This window comes from Ictidomys tridecemlineatus, chromosome 2 (assembly GCF_052094955.1).
Source record: "Ictidomys tridecemlineatus isolate mIctTri1 chromosome 2, mIctTri1.hap1, whole genome shotgun sequence".
Taxonomy (NCBI): Eukaryota; Metazoa; Chordata; class Mammalia; order Rodentia; family Sciuridae; genus Ictidomys; species Ictidomys tridecemlineatus.
This window is the reverse complement of record NC_135478.1, coordinates 75776778-75797998: the sequence shown is the minus strand read 5'-3', so window position 1 is coordinate 75797998 and position 21221 is coordinate 75776778. Positions and strand designations below refer to the sequence as shown.

General features: G+C 58.6%; 1 protein-coding gene across 4 annotated transcripts; it reads left to right on the top strand.

Annotated features, from left to right (window-relative positions):
- Positions 1 to 37: 37 nt before the first annotated feature.
- Positions 38 to 20767, top strand: Mvk (mevalonate kinase). 4 transcript variants are annotated; one of them, XM_013365094.4, is made up of 12 exons: positions 66 to 158; positions 1028 to 1054; positions 1187 to 1278; positions 2126 to 2273; positions 5352 to 5496; positions 7451 to 7606; positions 11431 to 11534; positions 11947 to 11992; positions 15176 to 15266; positions 15614 to 15730; positions 18096 to 18249; positions 19455 to 20767. In XM_013365094.4, the coding sequence occupies exons 3-12, from the start codon at positions 1201 to 1203 to the stop codon at positions 19604 to 19606; spliced, it is 1191 nt and encodes a 396-aa protein (XP_013220548.2). In that variant the 5' UTR covers positions 66 to 158; positions 1028 to 1054; positions 1187 to 1200; the 3' UTR covers positions 19607 to 20767. The 4 variants fall into 4 exon arrangements, with proteins under 4 accessions (XP_021575692.2, XP_013220548.2, XP_021575691.2 ...); XM_021720016.3 differs by lacking the exon at positions 66 to 158 and adding an exon at positions 171 to 385; XM_021720017.3 differs by lacking the exon at positions 1028 to 1054 and having other exon boundaries at positions 38 to 158.
- The last annotated feature ends 454 nt before the right edge of the window (positions 20768 to 21221 follow it).

The following is a 21221-nucleotide window of genomic DNA, read 5'->3' as shown; positions in this document are numbered from 1 at the left end:
CAATGCAAGCCAATTCGTGAAGGGGTTCCCTGCTTGCCTGCTCTGATTGGCTGGACGGAAAATAGAGGCCGCCTCCCGCGGGGCACTAGCTCTTGGGGATGGAGGAGACCCGGAGCAGTAGATCAGGCTCCGGAGCGAAGGGGCGGCGGCGGCAGCAGGTGAGACGCAGGGGTCTCACGACCGGATGGCGCGAGATCCGAGGCCAAAGACGGCCCCTTCGTTGGCTCAGTTTCCCCAACTCCGAGAGTCCGTCCTGAGGTGTGGGCAGCCTCAAATCTGGCTGTCCCCCTCCCTAAGAGCAGGGATTGCCGGGTTCCTGGCTCCCAGTGCGACTGAGGTCTTCGGGGAATAAACAAGGCGGTTCTCGGAAAGCCTTAAGCGAAGGGTAATTTTGCATTATTTGTAAAAGTGTAAAATGCTGCACACCCGGAGACGCAGCAAGGCACTGGCTGCACTTGTTGCAGAAATCTCCGCTGAAGTGTGCAAAACGGGGCAGGACGGGTGTTTCCTGCAACCATGTTTATAATTGTGACACCTTGGAAACAGCCTCAATGTCCAGGGAAGAGTTCTTTTTCGTCCACGATTTCATGGGAATCAATCTCCTCCTCCTCTCTCTCCCTTTTTCCCTCTTCCTTCTTCAATCCTTCCCTTCCCCATCTCCCTCTTCTGCCTGACCCCCTCTTTCTTGTTGGGAATCAAACATAGGGCCTTGCTCACTGCTCATGCTAGGAAGGTGTTCTACCACTGACCTACCCTCCCAACCTTCATGTGAATTTCTGCCTTCAATAGTAATCATAATAAAAGAACAAACTAGTAATAATTAGCTCTCAGTAATCAAGTGATAACAGTATGCCAGACAATTCTATTTTCTTTAGATTAACTTAACTTTCCCAATGATGTGTTGAGGTAGGTTACATTATTGTCTCTATATAAAGTTCATAGCCATTTAAGTGAGTTAGCAAAGATGATATATCACTGGGGAGTAGAAGAGCTGGCATTTGAACTCTTGTCTTTCTCATTTGTCCAGTTGACCGTATTACTGCACTACTTTCAGGTATGTAGCAAGTATTCTTTATGCTGTTGTGGTTGTTACAGAGATGTGCTTAATATGGGCTTCCTCTGAGATCTCTTCCTGCTGTCCTGACATCTAGGCACCTTTGTTCCTCTCTCTGGCTTTCCCTTTCAGGATTCCCAAGAGCCATGTTGTCCGAAGTCCTACTGGTGTCTTCTCCAGGGAAAGTCATCCTTCATGGAGAACATGCTGTGGTCCATGGCAAGGTAAAAATCCCCCAGAGCTTTCAAGGATTGGATCTCACTTCTCCTTGACACTGATCCGGCAAGAAGGTGAAGCAAGGCTCTGAGGCTTAGCTTGGGAGCAGATCAGAGAGGAGGCTCATTTCTCCCCGGCCAGATGAGGCAAAGACAGATCTTATGCCCACTGAAGAGCTTCCCTGGCCTCACTCAGTAAGACAGCAAAAGATGATATATGTAGACCCCTGCATGTGGAATGAAATTACTTCGGAAATGAGCTGATGGACAGGAGAAGATGTTTGAGGACTGAGCACAGGGGCGCTGCCATGTTTAGGAGTTGGAAAAATGATCCAGCAAACAAGTCAGAAACATGTATCAGCTCATTGAACCTTTGCACCTGTCTCTGGAGGGACATTCCTTTGTTTCCTATTTACAGATGGAGAAGCTCAGGCTTAGAAAATCAATACCCTGACCAAGCTCCCCACACCCTGGTGAATGTTGTAGTGAATCAGCTCTGTCTGAACCCAAAGCTCATGCTCATCCACTCGTTCATTCCAAGGGCCATTCTTTATGTTCTTATTTATATTTCTCTTCGAGAATGTCGAGATCATGGGGAAGCAAAATTCCTTGGTGTTGAGAACCTCTGAAGCTTTCCATGGAAAAGGCAGATATAAGTGGAAAGAAACTCCTAATTCAGTGGTAGTGGCTGTGCCCAGGGTCAGTGGGACAGCAGGGCAAAGCTGATCCCCAGGTCTGCCAGGGCATAGGTGGAAGTGGCCTGTGTGCTGGTATTTGCCCTCACTTCCCAGTATATTGACTCTGGTCCCCTCCCCGCCCACCCTCAGGCTAACTACTCTTGCCCTTTACTATACAGGTAGCACTGGCAGTGGCCTTGAACTTGAGAACATTCCTCCGGCTTCAACCCCAAAGCAATGGGAAAGTAAGCCTCAACTTACCAAACATCGGGGTCGCACAGGCCTGGGATGTGGCCAGGCTTCAGCTGTTGGACACAAGCTTCATGGGTAAGTGCAAGCCCCAGATGTGAGAGAGCCTGGGCCCTGGAGAGGGGGAGAGAAGGCCCCTAGGTGGGTTCCGGCTGTTCCAGAGGGAGCCAGAAGCAAGCCATTCCAGGGGTATTTTCTATTCTGACCCCGTACAATTAGCTTCACTTATTCAGTATGTTGTCTTAATTTAAAAGTGTAAAACTATGCACCAGATATCTGTGGGCTATCGTGGGTATATTATCAAGGCCTACTGTTCAGTAAAAAAACACAGGATGTAAAATAGCATCCATGCACACTTATGGGAGAGTCAGTGTGCGAATGCATAGAAACACATTGACCATGGTGGTGCACTCCAACTACTCAGAAGACTAAGGCAGAAGTGCTGCAGGTTCAAGGCCAGCCTGGGCAACTTAGGGAGGCCCTGCCTCAAAATAAAGTAAAAAGAGGGCTAGGGGTGTAACTCAGTGTAGAGCTTGCCTAGTATATGCAAGGCCCTGGGCTCAATCCCCAGTACTGCAGGGAAAGAAAAAGGGATAGAAAAATGTGTGAGGTAACAGACATCAAGCTGACCCCTGGGAGGATCCTAGGGGTTGGGAGTAGACAGAAAGAGCCTTCTATAATGTGGCTTTCAACAAGGAAGATGAATGTGTGGGCATTTTATGTGTTAATTTTTTTTTTTTTTTTTGGTAAGAGGGATTGAACCCATAGGTGCTTAATCACTGAGCCACCTCCCCAGCCCATTTTTATTTTTTATTTTGAGATAGGGTCTTGCTAAGTTGCTGAGGCTGGCTTTGAACTTGCAGTCCTCCTGCCTCAGCCTCCCAAGTGGCTGGGATTACAGGAGTGGATTGCACCACCATGGCTGGCAGTTTAAAATTCTTAAAACTAGGACTGAGTGTAGCTCAGTGGCGCACCGTGTGTTTAGCATGCATGAGGCCGCGAGCTCAAACCACAGTGCAAAAAGAAGAACAAAGTATTAACAATGAAAGTAACTTGTGTTTATTCATAATAGTGAACCCAGCTCTGTCTGAACCCAAAGCTCATGCTCCTAATTAACAAATGACAGATGACAAAAAAATTCACCCATTATTGCTTTTCTCTTTCCCAGTAACCACTCTAATCAATTTGGTATTAATCCTTCTGAGTTATTTTTTGTTGATATTGAAATATTTAGATTGATGGAGAGAGAGAGAGAGAGAGAGAGAGAGAGAGAGAGACCTTGTTTTTTACCAAAATTGGGTGAGTCTTGCCTGGGGTTGTGGCTCTGTGGTAAAGTGCTTGCTTAGCATGTGTGAGGCATTGGGTTGGATCCTCAGCACCACATATAAATAAATAAAAGGTCCATCGACAACTAAAAAAAAGTATTTAAAAAAAAATGGGTCAGTCCATTATCCACTTTTCTGGAATGTGTGGGTTTTCCCTTCAGTGTAGCAGGATCATCTTTCCATGCCAGTAAGCAAGAGTGTTGCTCTTGACGATGGAGAAGGCTGTGTCCACCCACAAGCTAGCGGGTAGTGGCTTGTTTTCCTCGGTCAGGGGAGCTGCCACCTGCCCAGAGCTGGAGCTAGTCTCTCTTCTCCCTCCGCATCTCCCTTTGGGCCGATGTCTCATTGTGGCCGCAATGCTCCTCAGCAAGCCTTGGGCAAATGAGAATCCCCAGGGCTTTCTCCCAGACTGTACTTGAACCCTGAGGAGCCACAACTGCTCCCATAGGAGAGGGGATAGAGTTGGGAGTCTTCAGGCTGTGAGTAGCTCAGTGGTAGGGCTCTGGGTTCAGTCAGCACCACCAAAAATTAAAAAAATAGAAATAAAAAATCTTACAGCAGCCATTTTAAACTGTCATGCCTTGGAATCACGGGAGGACATGCTTACTATGTTTTTTACCAGTACAGATGGCTTCCTGGCCCTGTGCGTCTCCTTTTGAGAGTTGTTCGTGGTGGTACGGGCTGCGTGTGTATTTTGAAAGGGGTTCCCTGAGTGATACCAGGGACACCCTCAGTTAAGTGCCACTGCCTTGGAGCTTGCCTCAGAAGATGGCACCTGGGACTTGCCTTCTCTGGAGCCCAGGGCCACCCAGCCAGGGCAGACATATTCCCTGAGAACCCGATGCTGCTTTGGTAAATCAGTAGCATGAGGTGGCAGCAGCCTGGAGTGGTACCTCTCGGACTTCCTAGGTGAGCCTGGCAGGTCACTTCACCTCCCAGGCCCCCGTGAACAGGGTTGGGGTGACTGTGAACTCCAGCGGGGCTGGAGGCCGTGCTGCTGAGCTCCGTGGGTAGGTCAGGGCTGTCCATTGACTTCAGAAGGAAACACAGGAGTCTGAGCCCTTCGGATTCATGTCTAAGAGGTTGCAAGCCTCTGCCACCTTGGGAAGTCCTGGAAGTCTCCAGCTCTCCTGGAAGTGGGTGGTGTTATTCATGCCCATTATATGGACGTGAGGATTGGAGTATGGAGGTCCCATGGCCTGAGCTACCCCACGTGTCAGCGCTATAGAGAGGACTCAGATCCAGTCTCCCTGAATTCTAAGCCTGTCGCAGCTCTGTGCAGAAGTCTGCAGTGTCTAGGTCTCTGTCACACCTGTGCCAAGACTTAATAGGTGCCCAAAGTTTCCCAGCACTGGCACATCCAACTCCATTTCAGACTGCCTGCGAACTTGGCCTGAGGCCCAGGGAGCGGTCTGTAAAGATGAACTGGTCAGACTCGCTCAGCCTCCTCCGTCTCACAGACAGGTGGCCCAGGCTCCCACCTGTCACTGGGAAAAACCTACAATCCCACCTTTCCCTCTTGCCCAACCCACACTGAGCTCAGAATTTTACAACACCTTTCCCCACTTTATCTCCATGGCAACCTCTGACGAGGTCCCTTGAGAGCAACTGAGGTACAGAGAAGGTAAGTCACGGGCTCAAGGCCACACAGCAAGTGGATGGCACATTGGGAACCATTCCCAAGCCTGCCCACTCCCGAGGCTCCAGGCCAGTGGGTAGACTCGGCTCTGCTGCTGGGACATGTCTGTCCCTATCTGCTTCCAGTGACCACTTGTATGTTGTTTATAAAGGCCTGTGAGGCCCCTGGCCCACTTGTGTTTGTGTCTGACAGAGCAAGATGACGTCACGGTGCCCATCGCAGAGCAAGTGGAGAAGCTGAAGGAGGTGGCAGACTTCCCTGAGAACTGGGCCACCACCGAGCCCCTGGCGGTGCTGGCCTTCCTGTACCTGTACCTGGCCATCTGTCGGAGGCAGAGGTGCGCGGTGGGGAGGGAGGCGGCAGGTTCCCGTCACACCCTGCTGGGGAAGGCTCGGTCTCTGGGGGGCAGCATCGGCTGTCTCACCTGTGCCAGCGCCCTCCAGATGCTCTGTAGATGACAGCCCGAGGACAGGGCGCTACCCGGTTTACACCCGGGGAAGCCGAAACTCAGGGACATAAGGACACAGTCCCCCTTTTGCCTGCTCCACCCCACATGTCCCTCCCTGTTCTCTTCAGTCTGCGAGGCCAGCGCCAAAGCCCCTTCTCGGGTCCCCAGGTGGCCTCTCCGTGGCTCGGCTAAGGGTCCACATCTTATTGCTCCAGGGAAACTGGTCAGCAGAGCAGACCCTGCGTCCCTTCCCCTCTTACCCTGAGATGTAGGGAAGCCAGCTCCCGTGGGTGACAGTACTGTTAGGCGATGACACACTCCACAGGCAGACAGCGTAGGTTCAAGCTCCTGCCGCGCGCCGCTTGCTCGTCCCCAGAGCTTCCCTGTGCGCACAGTGGGTGTGGCAGAGGACCTGCTGCTGGTTGTTGTGGCTGGGTTTCTCTGAAGTGCTTGGCGCACAGCCTGGCCAGGAACTCCTCAGTGCTCTGTTGTGGAGAATCCCACAGAAAACAGGGAGGTTGGAAACCCATCAGGGCTGGGCTGGGGCTCAGGGGCAGAGCGCTTGCCTTGCATGTTTGAGGCACTGGGTTCCAGCCTCAGCACTGCATGTGAATAAATGAATAAAATAAAGGTCCATCGACCATTGAAAAATATTTTTAAAAATCCACATAAAATGGACTTAGCACTGTGCCTGGCACACAGTGAGGATACAGTTTTTTTTTTTTTTTTAATGCAGAACACAGCGAGTAGCAAATACCGGCTCAACTTCTGGCTCATAGTCTGGCTCGGCATCCCTTGTGCCAAGGACACATTCGTAAATGCCAACACTTGCTGTCTCATGCAGGGATTTTTTTTTTTTTTGGGTACTGGGTCTTAAACCCAGGGGTGCTTAACCACTGAGCCACATCCCCAGCCCTTTTTATTTTTTATTTAGAAACAGAGTCTCACTAAGTTGCTTAGTGCCTCGCTTTTGCGGAGGCTGACCTTGGAATTGTGATCCTCTGGCCCCAGCCTCTGGAGCCTCTGGATGACAGGCTGGCGGCTGGCCCAGCTTAGTGCAGGGGTTTCCAGCTTGGGAGGGGCGTGTCCTTGAGTAGGTGGGAGTCTTTCAAAACCTCCCACCCTGAGGAGGGGCGGCAGGTGGATCTGAGAAGGCTCCTTTGTCATTTTTATATGTGGCAGATGCTTTAATGGCAATTACCGAGCATGAGGTTGATAGGTGTCGCTTGGGGTACACTTAAGATGTGTGAGTCCAAACTTCGTGGCGATCCACAGCAGACCTGGCTGCACGTGTTGGGGAGAGCTCTCGGGGGACAGGCCTCCCTGGGAGCGTGCCGCCAGGTGTGCCACAATGAGGTGACATGGGGAAGGCCACCTGTGGGGGTCCTGGAGGGCAGCTCGGAGTGGCCCTGTGGTGGTCCAGAAGGGTCACAATGGAAGTGACATCTGAGAGGGTCTTGAAGGATGGGTCGGGGTCTCGGGGGCAGGAAGAGGTATGAGGGCATCAGTGGCACAGGCCCAGCTGGGGCCAAGAGCAGGGGGGTGAGGCCTAGCAGGAGGGGGCAGGAGGGCCGTCGTAGGGGGCTTGGTGGTCAGGAGGACCTGAGGGACAGCTCTGGGTGGACAGTGCAGTGGCTGAGTGGACCTGGTACCTGTTTCCCTGTTGTCTGGTCCACCAGGAGCATCCGCCATCCAACCGGGAAGGCTCTGGGGTCAGGAAACCCTCCTGACTTCAGAAAACTGGGCTAGACGCAGAGTCTGAACCTGGTCCCCGGCCCTAGACTCAGCCTTGGCACCTCGCCATCCTTGTACGAGGGTCCCACTTTGCACCGGCCTGTTGCAGGGCCCTGCCGAGCCTGGACATCACAGTGTGGTCGGAGCTGCCCACCGGAGCCGGCCTGGGCTCCAGCGCCGCGTACTCGGTGTGTCTGGCGGCTGCCCTGCTGACCGCATGTGAGGACATCCCCAACCCGCTGGAGGACAGCACGCTCACCAGCAGGTAACCGTGGTCCGCGTCCTTCCTGGGTGCCAGGCTTTCACAAGGAGCCTCCTCAGGACCTCGTCACCACCCTCTGTGGCTCGAGGTGTCATGGGCACTTCACAGGTGACGAAGCTGAGGCCCACAGAGACCAAGCAGGGTCCCCACAACTAGAGGCAGCAGAGTGGGATTGGAGCCCCGGCTGTCTGAACCCAGAGTCTGAGCCTTCACCCCTGTGCTGAGCCACTTCTGCGCCCACCCTCGCCCCCTCTGGGCCCTTTGAGGGCCTGTGTGCGTGGTGGAAAGAGCTCGAGTCAGGTGTTGGTGGCCACAGGTCGGACGGACCCTCTCACTTCTGACTCACTTCCCGAGGGCTGGGCCTGGTCACTCTGCCTGGTGACGAGAGTGCCCCCGGGTCACAGTGTGGTTGAGGCAGTTGGTTATGCAGAAAGGCGTTATGTGCCCGAGCAGATCAGGAGGCAGCTGCCGGGGGGGCATCTGCTCGTGTCCTCGCCTCCGGGGGCTGTGGCCTGGCCTCACTGGTGGGGCACCTCTTCCGTCACCTGGAAAGGCCCCTTGAGACACCACCCAAGCTCAGCGGCCGTGGCCTCGTCCTGGCCTCGTGGGTTGTGGAAAAGGCCCCAGAGTCCCCGCAGCTTCATCGTGGGGCGTCCCCTGGGCCCATGTGGCTTGGGGACCCGCCCAGCTGGGGACTCAGGGCACCGGCCATGTGTTGCTGGCCGCCGTGACCGTCAGGTGGACTGCTGGGCTGGGCTGGTTCCTCCAGGTGCGCGGGGCGTCCAGTGGAGGAAGTGTCACCCCCCCCAAGTGCCTCCGCACCTCGCGGCCCTCAGCAGGCCACAGGGAGGAGCGAGGCCCAAGGACACGAGGGCTCCCTGTGGCTGCAGACTCTGTCCTCTGCCTGAGTTTGTTCTGGTCGAGTTTTTCTCTCTGGCACAGAGAGGCCGGTTTCTGTCCCCCAGCCCTGGAGGCGCCTGGCAAGGCTGCTGTCCCATCCAGTTGTCCCCTCCCTGAGACGTGCAGGTTGAAGTCAACTGAATCCAGCTGGAGCCCCAGGTCACTTGAGTCCTTACAGCCCCCGTGGAGCTGGAGTCCGTCTGAAGGGTTCCCTGGGTGGGGACAGGGCAGCAGCCGTCATGGGTCAAGGGAGAAATCTGCAGGAGAAGGCATGGCGCCTCTGGGCAGCGCTGTTCTCCAGGGTGTCGGGGCTCTGCCTGTGAACTGGCCGCGTAGCCGGGGTGACTCCTCTCTGGGGCTCCCTTCCCTCCTCTGGAAGTCAGGGACGGGACCCGAGGCTCCCTTGTGGGGTCTTCTGTCCTTGGCATTTGGCCATCCTGTGATAATTGCTGGCCATAACCAGATCAGTGAAGGCCGGTTCCCGGGTCCCTGGCCACATGCAGGCCAGCAGTCCGGCAGAGGTGGCTGTGTGTGTGAGTGACACAGGCATGCGTGTGCTCTCTCAGGCAGCCTTTGGCCTTTCCTGCAGCGCCTCTGAGGACCTGTCATTGCCCCGCCCCACCTGCACCCTGGCTTCTCCTGTCTGAAGGACAGGCCCAGTTCTCTCTGGAGCCTTGAGGCTGGGCCCCTGGGGCAGGGCCTGCAGTGGAGGGGAGGAGGGGAGGCCCATGGTGCCCAGAGGGCCAGCCTCTGAGGGAGGTCAGCCGCCAGCTCCCGTCCTTCTCCATCCCTGCTGCTTTCCAGGCAGCTGCTGCCCCTCAGTCCCTGGCCCAGTCCCAGGCGTGGCTCCAGCAGGGCCCTCTGGCTGGGGTGCCGTCCCCTGCCTCTGTCTGGCTGCCCTCCGCCCCCATTTGTCGTGAGGTGCGCTCTATTGAGCCTGCATTGCGCTTATCTAAGGGCTCATTTGGGAGGTAAATATTGCAATGTGACTCGTCTGTGACTAAAAATCAATTGCTTACAGCTCCTTGTAACCATCACGTTCCAGGCTCTAGGAAGTTGGCAGCCATGTCTCTTTTAGCTCCTGGCAGTGAACTTAGTTATGGGTCTATTACTAGTTGCTCAATAAATACGAAAGGGTGAGCGAGCGGATCTCAGCACCATAGAGTTTCATGGCGCAGGGCTCAGGCTCCGAGTTGGCAGGGGTGGTCTGGAGTAGCAACAGGCACTCTGCCATCTTGGAGAGGACATTCTGCCCGTCTGAGCCTGTTTCCCTTCTGGGGAAAGGGGATCATAGTGGTGGCTTCCCTGCAGGGTTACTGAGAGGAAGGCAGGAGCTGGTCCATCTGAGAAGGCACTGAGCACAATCCTCAGTACTTGGTACTCAGTGGTATTGACCAGTGTGAGCTCATCTTGAGCCAGAGCCACAACCAGCGCATGAGGCACATGAATCCTCACTTGGCAGGTGAGGAAGGAGACTCGGGAGATGCGTGTACATACATATGTGTAGGTAGACTCCGGAGGGAGATACGTATATAGGTGGCTATAAATGCACACACACATATATACAGATACACATACACATCTTGTGGGGGGTACTGGGGATTGAACCCAGAGGCTCTTTACTACTTAGCAACATCCCCAGTCCTTTTTGCTTAGGGCTGTGCTAAGTTGCTGAGGCTGGCCTTGAACTGTGATCTTCCTATCTTAGCTTCCCAAGCCACTGGGGTTACAGGTGTGTGCCACTGTGCCTGGCCCCAGTCCTTTCTTAGTTTTGAGGCAGGGTCTTGCTTAGGGCCTCGCTAGGTTGATGAGGCTGGCCTCAAACTTGTGATCCTCCTGCCTCAGCCTCCCGAGTCCCAGGTTGCTGGCATGACAGGTGCGTGCCATCGCACCCAGCTCAGAGGGGATAATCGACTCAGCCAGGGCTCTCCAGCAAACGCAAGGCAAGTGCTGTCCCACTGGCCACGTCCCCAGCCCTTGAACTGGGTTTGAGGGCATCAGGAGCTGTGATCCCTGCTGGTGTGTTTTGGGGAGCACCTACTGTCCCCTAGGTACATGCAGGGACTCATGGGTTCTTCCCAAATCACGGAGAAGTTGGGGCAAGAGCTGGAGCAGTTGTGAGGGACTCTGAGTTCTGGCCAGCTCGCTGCATCAGCCCCCGCCCTGCCCTGAGCCAGGCCCTTCACAGAGGCTGCACAACCGCCCTTGGCTGCTGCCGTTCCGTGGGGAAGGGAATCGGCAGGGAGGAAGCCTGGGGTCAGGACTGCTCCCTCTCCCGTCCCCATGTGGTGCTTGGGGTCTGTCCACATGGGCAGGGACTGAGCCCTCGCCCACTCTGTGGAGGGCTGCTGGTGCTTTGGGGAGGTTCAGAGACGGCGGGTGCCAGCCTGGCCCCCCAGGGCCCTCTGGGTGGGGTTGGCGGTGGCTGGTTTGCCTGCTCGCGGGGCGTGAGTCCTCTCCCTGCAGCTCTTCCTGAGCTCCAGCTCGGCTCAGGAGCAGGCAGAGGTCTCCGCCGTGACGGTGACCGCCCACTGTGTGTGGACATCTTGCAGGGCACTGTGCCAGCCTTGGCCACACAGGTCCACAGCCCCAGGGAGGGTGGAGCTGGGCTTCTTCCACTGAGGGAGCCAAGGAGCAGAGCAGTCAGCAGCTGGCCCAGAGTCACTCAGCTAGAAAGTGGCACTGTGGGGACCCCCAGCCGGGCTTCGCCACTGCGCCGGGCAGCTTCCAAGGGAAGGGACAGGAGGTTCCGTCTGCTCTCGAGCTGAGCGGTCAGTGCCGTTGGCTCTTCTTCCTGGTTTGGGGCCCAAGCCCTGCGCCTCTCGTGCTCCACCCTGCACGGGCCACTGCTCCGGCCCTCTGCTGCCCGAGGTCACCCTGGTCCCCACTGACCACCACCTGCTGAAGGTGTGTTTCTGTGTCCCCAGGTGGTCCGAGGAGAACCTGCAGCTCATCAACAAGTGGGCCTTCCAGGGGGAGAGGGTGATCCACGGGAACCCCTCGGGAGTGGACAACGCCGTCAGCACGTGGGGTAGGTGGCCCTGGGCTGCCTCCTTGCTCTTCGTGGAGTCTCCCTGCGTTCCCAGCTTGGGAGGTGCAGGGTCCGCGGGTTCTGATCAAGATGGCGCTTCCCGCCTGCCTCGTATTCTCCCTCAGAGGCTGGTGGGGCCGGGCGGCCACCCCTGTGGGGAGCAGGCTGGGTGCCCTCTCTCCAGGCCTAGATGCCAAGGCCCAGGCTCCGGCTCTGCTGGGTGGCTCGTGGAGCCACACTGGGTGACGTGGAGGAGGAGGGGGCTCCTGGAGTGCCCGCAGGCCTTCCTGCCTCCTGGCCCACTTGCCGCTGGGCTGGGGTGACCAGCTGTCCTGCTTTGCTGGTCCCCTGGGGGGCCAGCCTGGGGCACGGGCAGCTCTCCCTCGAGCTCTGACGCTGGCTTCTTCCCCAGGGGGAGCCCTCCGCTACCAGCAGGGGAAGATCTCGTCCTTGGACAGGTAACTGGGCAGGGGCTCGGCTGCGTCCTTCTCTGGGCCACGCTGTGGGGGGTGCTGCGTCTGATCAGCTGCGCTCCCACCCCTGCGTGGCCTCATACTGGCTGGCAGTGCCCCTGGGTGCAGCGAGGAAGGCCTGGCTCTGGACCCTTAGCTCGTAGATGGCCACGCGTGGCCGTCCCGCCCACCTTCCAGAAGGCAGCCGTTCCCACAGACCCCTGGCTGCGGGTTTGTCTGTCCATTTAGTAAACAAAGGTTGGGACTCTCCCCGTGCCCTGGTGACCAGTCCTGGGGCCTGGCAAAATAGTCTGAATGGGGGATGGACAGACAGACAGAAAGCCTTCTATGGGACAGCGAGGGTTCCATGACGGGGCACAGGCCAAGGCAGGACTGAAGCCCACTTCTGGGAGGCTTGAGAGAGGCGCTGACAGAGGGGACATTGGCGATTCACCTGTTTCCTGGGCCTTTCTCCTCCCTCTGGAGCCACTGGAACCCAGGTGCGAGGTCACAGTTCAACACCCTGCGTTCTGTGGGCACCCCGGTGAGGCGCCAGGTGCCCGGGCCCAGACGGGTGGCAAGCGGGGGGCTCTGACCCTCCGAGTTGGGCAGCAGCGTGTCCCAGGGACCTTGCTGCTGCCTCCGGGTCCTTCTGTGTCCCTTCCTTCTTTACTCAGGAAGTCTTCTCTGCAGCTGGGCAGCAAGTCCAGGCCTCTGCCCTGGCCAGAGTCGGTGGACTGAGTGTCGGCCCCTGCCCTCAGGAGCCACGGGGACAGGCGGAGGCAGCCATGGCTGTCGTGGTCAGAGCAAAGGCAGCCGAGGGCTCGGAGCTGCGGCTCAGCTGCAGATGGCCCTCGGGGCGGTGGCCTTTCATTCACCTGGTTCCTGAGAGCCAGTTGTACCTAAGCATGGGACCTGCCCCACAGATGGACACCCCCCTGCAGGTGCCACGGGGACAGGGCACCGGTCAGCTGAGCCATGACAGAGAGGCTGTGGGGTCCAGGCCTGGGTGTGCGCCCAGCTGTGTCCCCGGCAGCCGGTGCCCTAGGAAGTCACTCTTCTGAGGCCCATCTGTCACTTGCATGTCAGAAGTGCCATCCTAAAGTGCCCAACTGCTGAGCACACAGACCCGCCCTTCCCCCAGTGTCACCCAGCGCCTGCTAGTGCTGAGCACTGTGGCCTCGAGGGAACTGCCTCCCTGGGCGTCACCTTGGGAGGAGACAGCCACCAAGTAGAATGTTCCAAAGGGCTTGTGGGGCAGTCCCCAGCGCCCGGAGGACACGAAGCTGGGCCAGGAACTAGAGCCGAGGGGCTGATGGGATGCTGTCCTGGGGCTGGAGGGGCCTCTGGGAGCACAGTGGACAGGGCTTCGGGGGCTGAAGAGTGAGCCGCAGGGCTGCAGGGCAGCGAGGCTCTGCAGAGTGAATGCCAGTGCCTGCCCCTGAGGCAGAGGACAGCCAGGGGACAGCCAGGGGGCCAGGGGACGGAGGAGGCGGGGCTGGGGGCGGCCAGGCCCACATTGCCGAAGCGCTTCCAGGGCAGAGCCCTGAGCCATGGCCGCCGGGTTCGCGGGCTGGCAGCCCCTTGGCAGAGGACTCTGAGAAGGATGAGTTCCCGTGGGCGGGGACAGAGCGGGGACCTTTGCTGCTGGCTGCAGGGCACTGCAGTGAACAGATGGCAGGTCCCCTAAGGGGCCGGGAGGCCAGGCTCCACCTTGATCCCGGGGTCGTGCAGCGGAGCCCTGGCGCCCCATCAGCGGGAGCTTCTCCCTGGGAAACGCACCGCCTGTGGGTCACCACGCCTTCAGGAGCTGCCCTTTTGAGCAATGACTTGTCTTTAAAGGGAAGAGAAAAGCCAAATAGAATGTTCATCTTTTGTAAAGTTAAAAAAACAACAACTACCAAGCGAGCCAGCCTGGGGCTGGGATCGATATTAATTTCATGGGCTCCTGGCGGTGAGATAGAGCCGTCCCGGCAGCCTTTCCCAGCCCCGTGGGTTTCCAATCTGGAACTGTGAAGCCGTGAACCACGGTGTCGTGGGTCCCCGTTCCTGCAGCCGGCTCTGCCACTATTCGTCCTGAGGCTCTGCCCTCCGTCTCCAAAAAGGGGGCGGCTAGGCCCCCGCGGACAGTGCCCTACAGAGTAGTCGGGGCTCAGGAGGGTCTAGGGGTCTTGCTGGGCACATCCGTTCCCTTCCCTGGGTAGCCCAGGGGGAGATGGACTCCCTGTAACCGCAGCCATTTGGTGCTTGGCCACTGGTCTGGGGGCCACCAAGGTCGGGCAGGGCTGGGCTGCTGTGCTGGAAGCTGTCCTCAGCATCCGGCCTCCTGCTGCCGTCCTGCGCACCAGCTCCGTGATGCTGCTACGGTTGGAGCATCCCTGATCCCAGAATCCGCCCTGAGCTTAGAAACTGCAGAGGTTTGCAGCCTTTTGGATTTCCGATTCTCTGATCGGGAGTTTGTGTATATTCCCAAACCTGGAAAACCTGGAGTCTGAGACCCGTCTGGCCCCACACTTTAGGAGAAGAGACCCTTGACCTGCACCCACGCTAGCTGTTGTGCATGTCACCCCTGCCACCCTGTACCCCCTGCACCTTGGGATCTGCACCTCGCCAGCAGGACCCGTCCTGGTCCTGTTGCTGCTGTCTCTAAATCCCTAGCACCCTCTGCTCCGCTCCCTGATGGCCGCGTGACTGAGCCCCCCCTTACACCCTCTGCTGTGGCCACTTGGAACTTCTACCTAGATGCATGCCCCCCCCCCGCCGCCTCCAGACTTTGCACACGGCACTCCCCTGCTGGAAATATTTGTGTGTCGTGTGTGTGTGTGTGTGTGTGTGTGTGTGTGTGTGTGTCCCGCCTCCGCCCTGGGTGATTCTTACCCCTCTCATCTCAGCCACTTGGCAGCTGACTCCATGGACCTTCACCTCCTCCCCTCCCTGCCCCGGTCCCCAGGATGAGCTGGGTTTCCCCAGGTGGCCAGCACACAGGGGCCCCGCTGAAATTGAATGGATGACTGCATGAGTGAAGAGCCAGGGGTGGAGGGGAGAGGCAGCTGTGGCCAGGGATAGGAGCTCTGTGCCCCCCAATCCAGTGTCACCTCCCCAGGCCTCTACTTCCTCTTGTCTATCAGGGTGGAGTTCACTGCCTGTCCTGGTGCAGCTCCTCCATCCTGTCTCCTCTCTACCCTGCAGGATCCCAGCTCTCCAGATCCTGCTCACCAACACCAAGGTCCCACGAAGCACCAAGGCCCTGGTTGCTGGTGTCAGGAACAGGCTGATCAAGGTGCTTCTTGACGCCCCTCCTGGGTGGGCTTTGGGGAGGGCAGGACACAATCATGTTTGGATTTGGAGCTGTCCTTCTAGCTGATGGGCTTTGGAGGGGTGCGTAGGTGGGGCAGGGAGGCCTGGAGAGGCAGTTTAGACAGAAAAGGAGGTGCTGTGGGTGCTTACAGTCTGGCCGGAAGGCAGGGTGGGCATTCCTGAAGCAGGTGATGGGGGTCGTTGGCCACATGAGCTGTGCAGCCCGGAGCCGCTCCTGACGTGGCAGCCTGGGGCAGGGTGGACAGCGGCCTGGAGGGAGAGCAAGCAGACCCGGGATGGCCCCTCAACGGCCGCCTGTCCTCCCTGCAGTTCCCAGACATCGTGGAGCCCCTCCTGACCTCCGTGGACGCCATATCGGCGGAGTGCGAGCGCGTGCTGGGAGAGATGGCCTCGGCGCCGGCCCCCGAGCAGTACCTCCTGCTGGAAGTAAGAGCTGCGGCCGCCCTGAGGGACAGGGCGCAGGACAGCCGGCCCCGCCTGGGCTGGGGCTAGGGAGACCCCGGCTGCTGCAGCCTCAGGCTCCGTCAGCCTGGCTCCGTCCTGCGTCCCTGCTGACTCCCGTGTCACCGGCTTTGGGTCCGGCAGGCTCCAGAGCTGTTCTGTGGTCGTCACCCCTGTCATTTGCATAACCCTATGACCCCCACTTGGGACCCCGCTTTGCTTGGGGCAGGCTGGTGTCTGAGTCCCCGCCCCCGAGCGCTCCCTGCTGGAGGCCACAGGCCCTGAGGTCCCACGGGGACACACCAGCACAGTGCCTGGTGCCACCAGCTCAGTGAGTCAAAGGGCTGCTCCCCTGACACGGCTCGTCTGGCCCAGCAGAGGTGGACTCTGGGGACGGGCCTTCACAGATGAGCTCTCCTTCTGTCAACCTGTGAGGCGGGCGGATTGCCCGTGTGACAGACGTGAAAACGGGAGGCTGAGGCGAGAGGCGTGCAAGTTTGAGGCCAGCCTCGGCCACTTCAAAACTCTGTCTCAAAATCTTTAAAAAGGGCTGGGGACATGGCTCAGTGGTAAAGTGCCCCTGGTTCCATCTCCAGTACTGAAAAAAAGAAAAAGAACAAAAAGACAAACCCGAGGCCTAAAGAAAGTGGCTTCCTCCTAGGTCATCCAGTCAGTGAGTGACCGAGCCAGGGTCACCCAGCCTGGCTCATGCATTGCTTCACTCAGCAGAGCTTTAATGAGCACCTACTACGTGCCAGGCTCCGGGAGTCTGTTAATTCCGCAGCCTTTGCCTTCCTGGCTCTCCATTCCCTCCACGTAGAGAGGAGGAGCAGTCCCCTGAGAAGGAAATTAATAATGACAGAGCACTGCTCAAACGTACCCGTCGGCCCCAAGAGCGCCAGGAACCGCGAGCTGATTATACGCTGTGTGTATTTTGGGCCGTGGCAGCCGCTGGAGTGTGCAGCTCTGCTCCTGGGCAGCTTGCACTCCAACCAGCGAGCTGTTCTCCTGTGTCACAGCCTGTCATCTGATCCCTGACAGGTTTGACATATCTGATCAGAATGTGACAGGTGTCTGGAACCTGCCTTGGCCACGTGACACCTGGCGCTCAGGCGCGGGGGTGGGGACAGAGTCATCTCACATTGCAGCCAGTAGGGCTGGTGGGAGGTGCAGGGGCTGCCACCGGGGCCCTCACGCCTGTCTGCCTGGTGTCACAAGCGCTGGGCGAGTGGGAAACGGAGTGGGGACCCCAGGCTGCCGGCTGGGCCCCACCTCCAGGTGGCTGTAGCGGAGGTGTCTTGGTGGAGCAGCGAGCGGAGCTGCGGGGTTCCCTGGAGAAGAGGGGGCGGGAGGCCCAGGGGCACTGGCCGACAGGTCGTGGGCTCCGTGTCAGGCAGTAGCGCTCAGTCAGCACCTGCTGGCACGGTGACCTTAGGCAGGTCACTGCTCTACCTCAGTTTCCCCCTTGGTAGAATCAGGATGGTGGTGACGGAGCCTCTTCTCAGAAGACTCCCCGCAGTCACCGGTGGCAGTGAAGCAGAAGACCCCTGTGATCCCTGTTGCCCGGAGGAGACAGGCTCAGAGCCACGGACCTCCCCAGGGACACACGACCAAGGAGAGGCCAAGATGAGGCCCCAGAGCCCAAGCATAGACCCAGCGAGCTGTGTGTGCTTGGCAAGTGAAATGTAAACAGTGGAGCCCCATATGTCACTGCTGGGTCCTTGGAGAACAGGGATCTTATTTTGCATAATTGAAGAAACTAGACAGATATTTAGCTGTCCCCCACCCCCACCCCGCCATGACCCTGCAGTAGATGCGGCCTAGTTCTTATTCTGCTCAGTCTCTGAGGCAGCTGCGGGGTAGCATATTACTTGTGACTTTTTCCTCTTGCAAATGACAGGAATGCATGTCAGCCAGGTGTTAGCAGAAAAGATATTTATTGGCTCCAAACTGAGGAGACCAAAGCTTCAGGCACTGCTTGATCCAGCAGCTGGAACACTGTGTTGGGAACCTGTCTTTCGTGCCATCTGTGGCACGTGGCAGGCAGAGAACTCTGAAGGCCCGTGTCCCACGGTCATTAACTTTAGCAGCTCCAGTGGAAAGAGGTAGAGAAAACCCGGTCGACCCAACTTGGGTCCCATGGCCATCCCTGAGCAGGTGGAGAGGGTCAGAGTGTCCTGTTCAGGGCCCGGATGAGAACAGGAGGGTGAGCTCCGCTCTTTTCAGGCCCCATGGGAAGTCCTGCAGGTAGGAGGGGTCCTTGGGGGCAGTGCCTGTAGTCAGCGCCTTAGCTGGTCATCAGTGGGCAGGGCCTCGGCCTCGGGCAGGAACCAGTGGATCTCCTCCCCAGGAGCTCATCGACATGAACCAGCACCACCTGAATGCCCTGGGCGTGGGCCACGCCTCCCTGGACCAGCTCTGCCGGGTGACTGCGGCGCATGGACTGCACAGCAAGCTCACGGGGGCAGGCGGCGGTGGCTGCGGCATCACGCTCCTCAGGCCAGGTACCTGGGGCGGGGCAGGGCTCAGGCTTCACCTGGAGAATTCCCTCGGTGGGCAGGGGCCTAGGGATAGATATCAGCTCGGCTGTATGTCCTTGGGCAAATTAATCAACCTCTCTGGGCCTTTGTTTCCGGATGGTAAAGCATCAAGTTGCCCAGATTTGAAGAGAATCGTGCAGTTAGAGAGCCCGGCTGGGGCTGGCCCGGGTAGGGCTCCTCTCACGGTGGCTGCTCCTGCCTGTGGCCTGAGAAAGAGCGAGAATGGGGTCTCCACCTTGTCAGCCTCTCTGCCCCACCCCACCCCTGACTTGGCTACAAGACGAAGGGGTCTCCTCCTCCTCCTTGGCCTCCGGGGAGGAAGGGCCCTGGGAAGGGCTGCAGGAGCCCCTGATGCCGGCTCCTGGTTCAGGGCTGGGGACAGTGACACTTGTGGAGCGTGCGTGGGGTCCCAGATGCAGGGCCAGGCTCATCATCTGCAGTTATTCCAGCTCAGCCTCCCGGGAGCTCTGGAGGTATCCAGATGTCATTGTCCCCATTCCCAGGGAGGAAACGCCACCTGGCCAGTGTGTGGCAAGGCGGGCTCCGTGGGACGCGCGCCTTTTTAAACTTTTTGGTGTTTTTTTTTTGGGGGGGGCAGGGGGCGCTCTGCCACTGAGCTCCATCCCCAGCCCTTTTTATTTTTATTTTTTATATTTTTAAGTTTCATTTATTTATTTCAGTTGTGGGTGAACCTTTATTTTTTATTTATATGCAGTGCTGAGAATTGAACCCAGTGCCTCATGTTTTTGAGGCAAGTGCACTGCCACTGAGCCACGACCCCAGCCCCAGCCCCTGCCCCCAGCCCCCCAGTCCCCCGCCCCCCAGTCCCAGCCGCTGGCCACCCCCCGGGCCCCAAACCCCCCAGCCCCCACCCCTCTTTATATTAAGCCAGGGTCTCGCTAAGTTGTCAGGGCTGGCCTCTGTGTTGTGACCCTGCCCCAGCCTCCCAGGTCACTGCGGTTGCAGGGTGGCCGTCACAGCCCGCTCCGTGACCCCCAGGAGGGTGCGTGGCTCCGAGTGCCAGCACAGGGGTGGCCTCTTGAGGCCCAGGCCTTTGGCCCAGGACGGCAGGGCAGGACCCTGTCCCCAGCCTTTTCCTCGAGGGGCATGATCGTCCTCTTTGGTGGCAGGCAGAGAACTGTCATGGTGACCTGCCTTCCCTCCCCCAGATCTGGAGCAGGACGAGGTGGAGGCCACAAAGCAGGCCCTGGCCGCCTGCGGGTTCGACTGCTGGGAGACCAGCATCGGTGCCCCTGGAGTCTCCGTCCACTCGGCCACCTCCCTGGAGGGACGTGTCCGTCAAGGCCTGGGCATCCTCTGAGAGGGGCCCCAACTCCACCGCTCTGCAGAGGAGCCCCCCTGGATTTCTGCGGGAGCCACAGTCGGCCTCTGGGCAGCCCCACAGCATCCTCCAGCTCCTGACTTGACTGGAGGCTCCAGCCTCCACGAAGCCTCTGCTGGCCACCACCTGCCTCCCCTCCAGCCAGCCAGGAGGGGCCAGTAGCAGCCACTGAGGCCTCCTCCCTGGGTCCCGCTCCCATGGATCCATCTGCCCGGGCCACACCTTCACCCTTGGACACCCCAGCGCTGGGCCAGACGTGGGGCTGGGGTGTGGAGCCTCCTCTCTCCTCTGTCTCCCTCCGCCTCCTCCAGGAAGCCTTCCGGCCTGGTGGGCTGTCTGCACCTTCCAGGCATTGGAATGGGCCGCCTGTGCCCCCTGCCCTCGGGGCCAGCTGGCTGGACTTGCCTGGGGCCAGCTGGTGGTGTCCGCCTCCTGCCCCAGGCTAGGGCTGGCCGTGTGAGTGGTGCACAGCGTCCCCCAGTCTGGGGGCCTTGGACAGGAGATGGCTGCGGGGAGGTAACAGACTCGGGACAGTCTTGCAAGGCTCCGCAGACCCCTGGGCTCCCCAGCTGTGCTCAGTGGAGCGTCGCAGGAGGGAAGGAAGAGGGGCCTGGTCACCAGGCTGTGTCTCAGGGACGGTGGGTTTCCCAGGTGGCCCTTGCTGCACAGGGACGGGGTGTGTCCGCCGACATGGGACACTGTCCGCTGGCACAGCCCCAGCTGCTGTCTGGCAGGGAATGTCAAGTTCCTGGCCCCCGGTCACGAGCACCCAGCAGTGCAGTGTGGTGGGCAGGAAGAACCGCAGCAGCACCCGCTGAGTCAGGCGCAGCTTCTGAGATCAGCCCCCAGGCAGAGTGGATGCACCCTGGCCACCCTGGCTGGCCCCTCCTGGCCCTGGGTGAGCTCAGTCCCCAGGCAATGCAGCTGATCCACAGAAGGCCCTGGAGCACCAGGCATGGAGGTGCACACCTCTGACCCCAGCGACTGGGGAGGCCCAGGCAGGGTCACAAGTTCAAGGGCAGCCTCAGCAATAGCGAGGCCCCAAGCAACTCAGTGGGACCTTGTCTCCAAATAAAAAAGGGCTGGGGTGAGCTCAGTGGTTCAGCGCCCTGGGTTCAGTCCCGGTACCGACAGAGAGAACTGGCGTGGCAAGCTCATTGCTAACTGCTCCTCAGGAGCAGGCCCCTGGTGCTGGTTGCCACAGGGGTGACAGGATATGGTTCCAGGCTCAGTGCGCGTCTGCCCTTGGCCGCTAGGGGGCAGCTGGCGCCTTTCCCAGCTCCGTCACAAGGAGGGTGGCTGGGAGCTGGGTTGGACCTGGCCCAAGGAGAGGCTGGGCACCACCCAGCACCAAGCCCTGCCCTGAGGGTCACTTCCAGGAATGTGGGAGCACTAGGGAGGCACCCAACCCAGCTTGACTTGTAAAGGTGGCCCCAGCATCATGGGGCTCCCTGCCCCTGCACTTCAAAACAAATAATGCGTCGACAGTGCTAATTCTAAGCACTTCCCGTGGAGCAGGCAGTGTTCTAAGCACTGTACCTTCATCATTTCTTTTCCTTTCTATCCAACTTCAGAGCACAATCACTAGTGTCAT

Excerpts from the sequence above, each read along its gene's own strand:
- Mvk (XM_021720017.3), top strand. The coding sequence starts at position 1,201 with ATGTTGTCCGAAGTCCTACTGGTGTCTTCTCCAGGGAAAGTCATCCTT. Across the intron at positions 15,267-15,613 it reads TCAGGAACAGGCTGATCAAG|TTCCCAGACATCGTGGAGCC; the intron begins GTGCTTCTTGAC and ends TCCTCCCTGCAG. Across the intron at positions 18,250-19,454 it reads CATCACGCTCCTCAGGCCAG|ATCTGGAGCAGGACGAGGTG; the intron begins GTACCTGGGGCG and ends TCCCTCCCCCAG.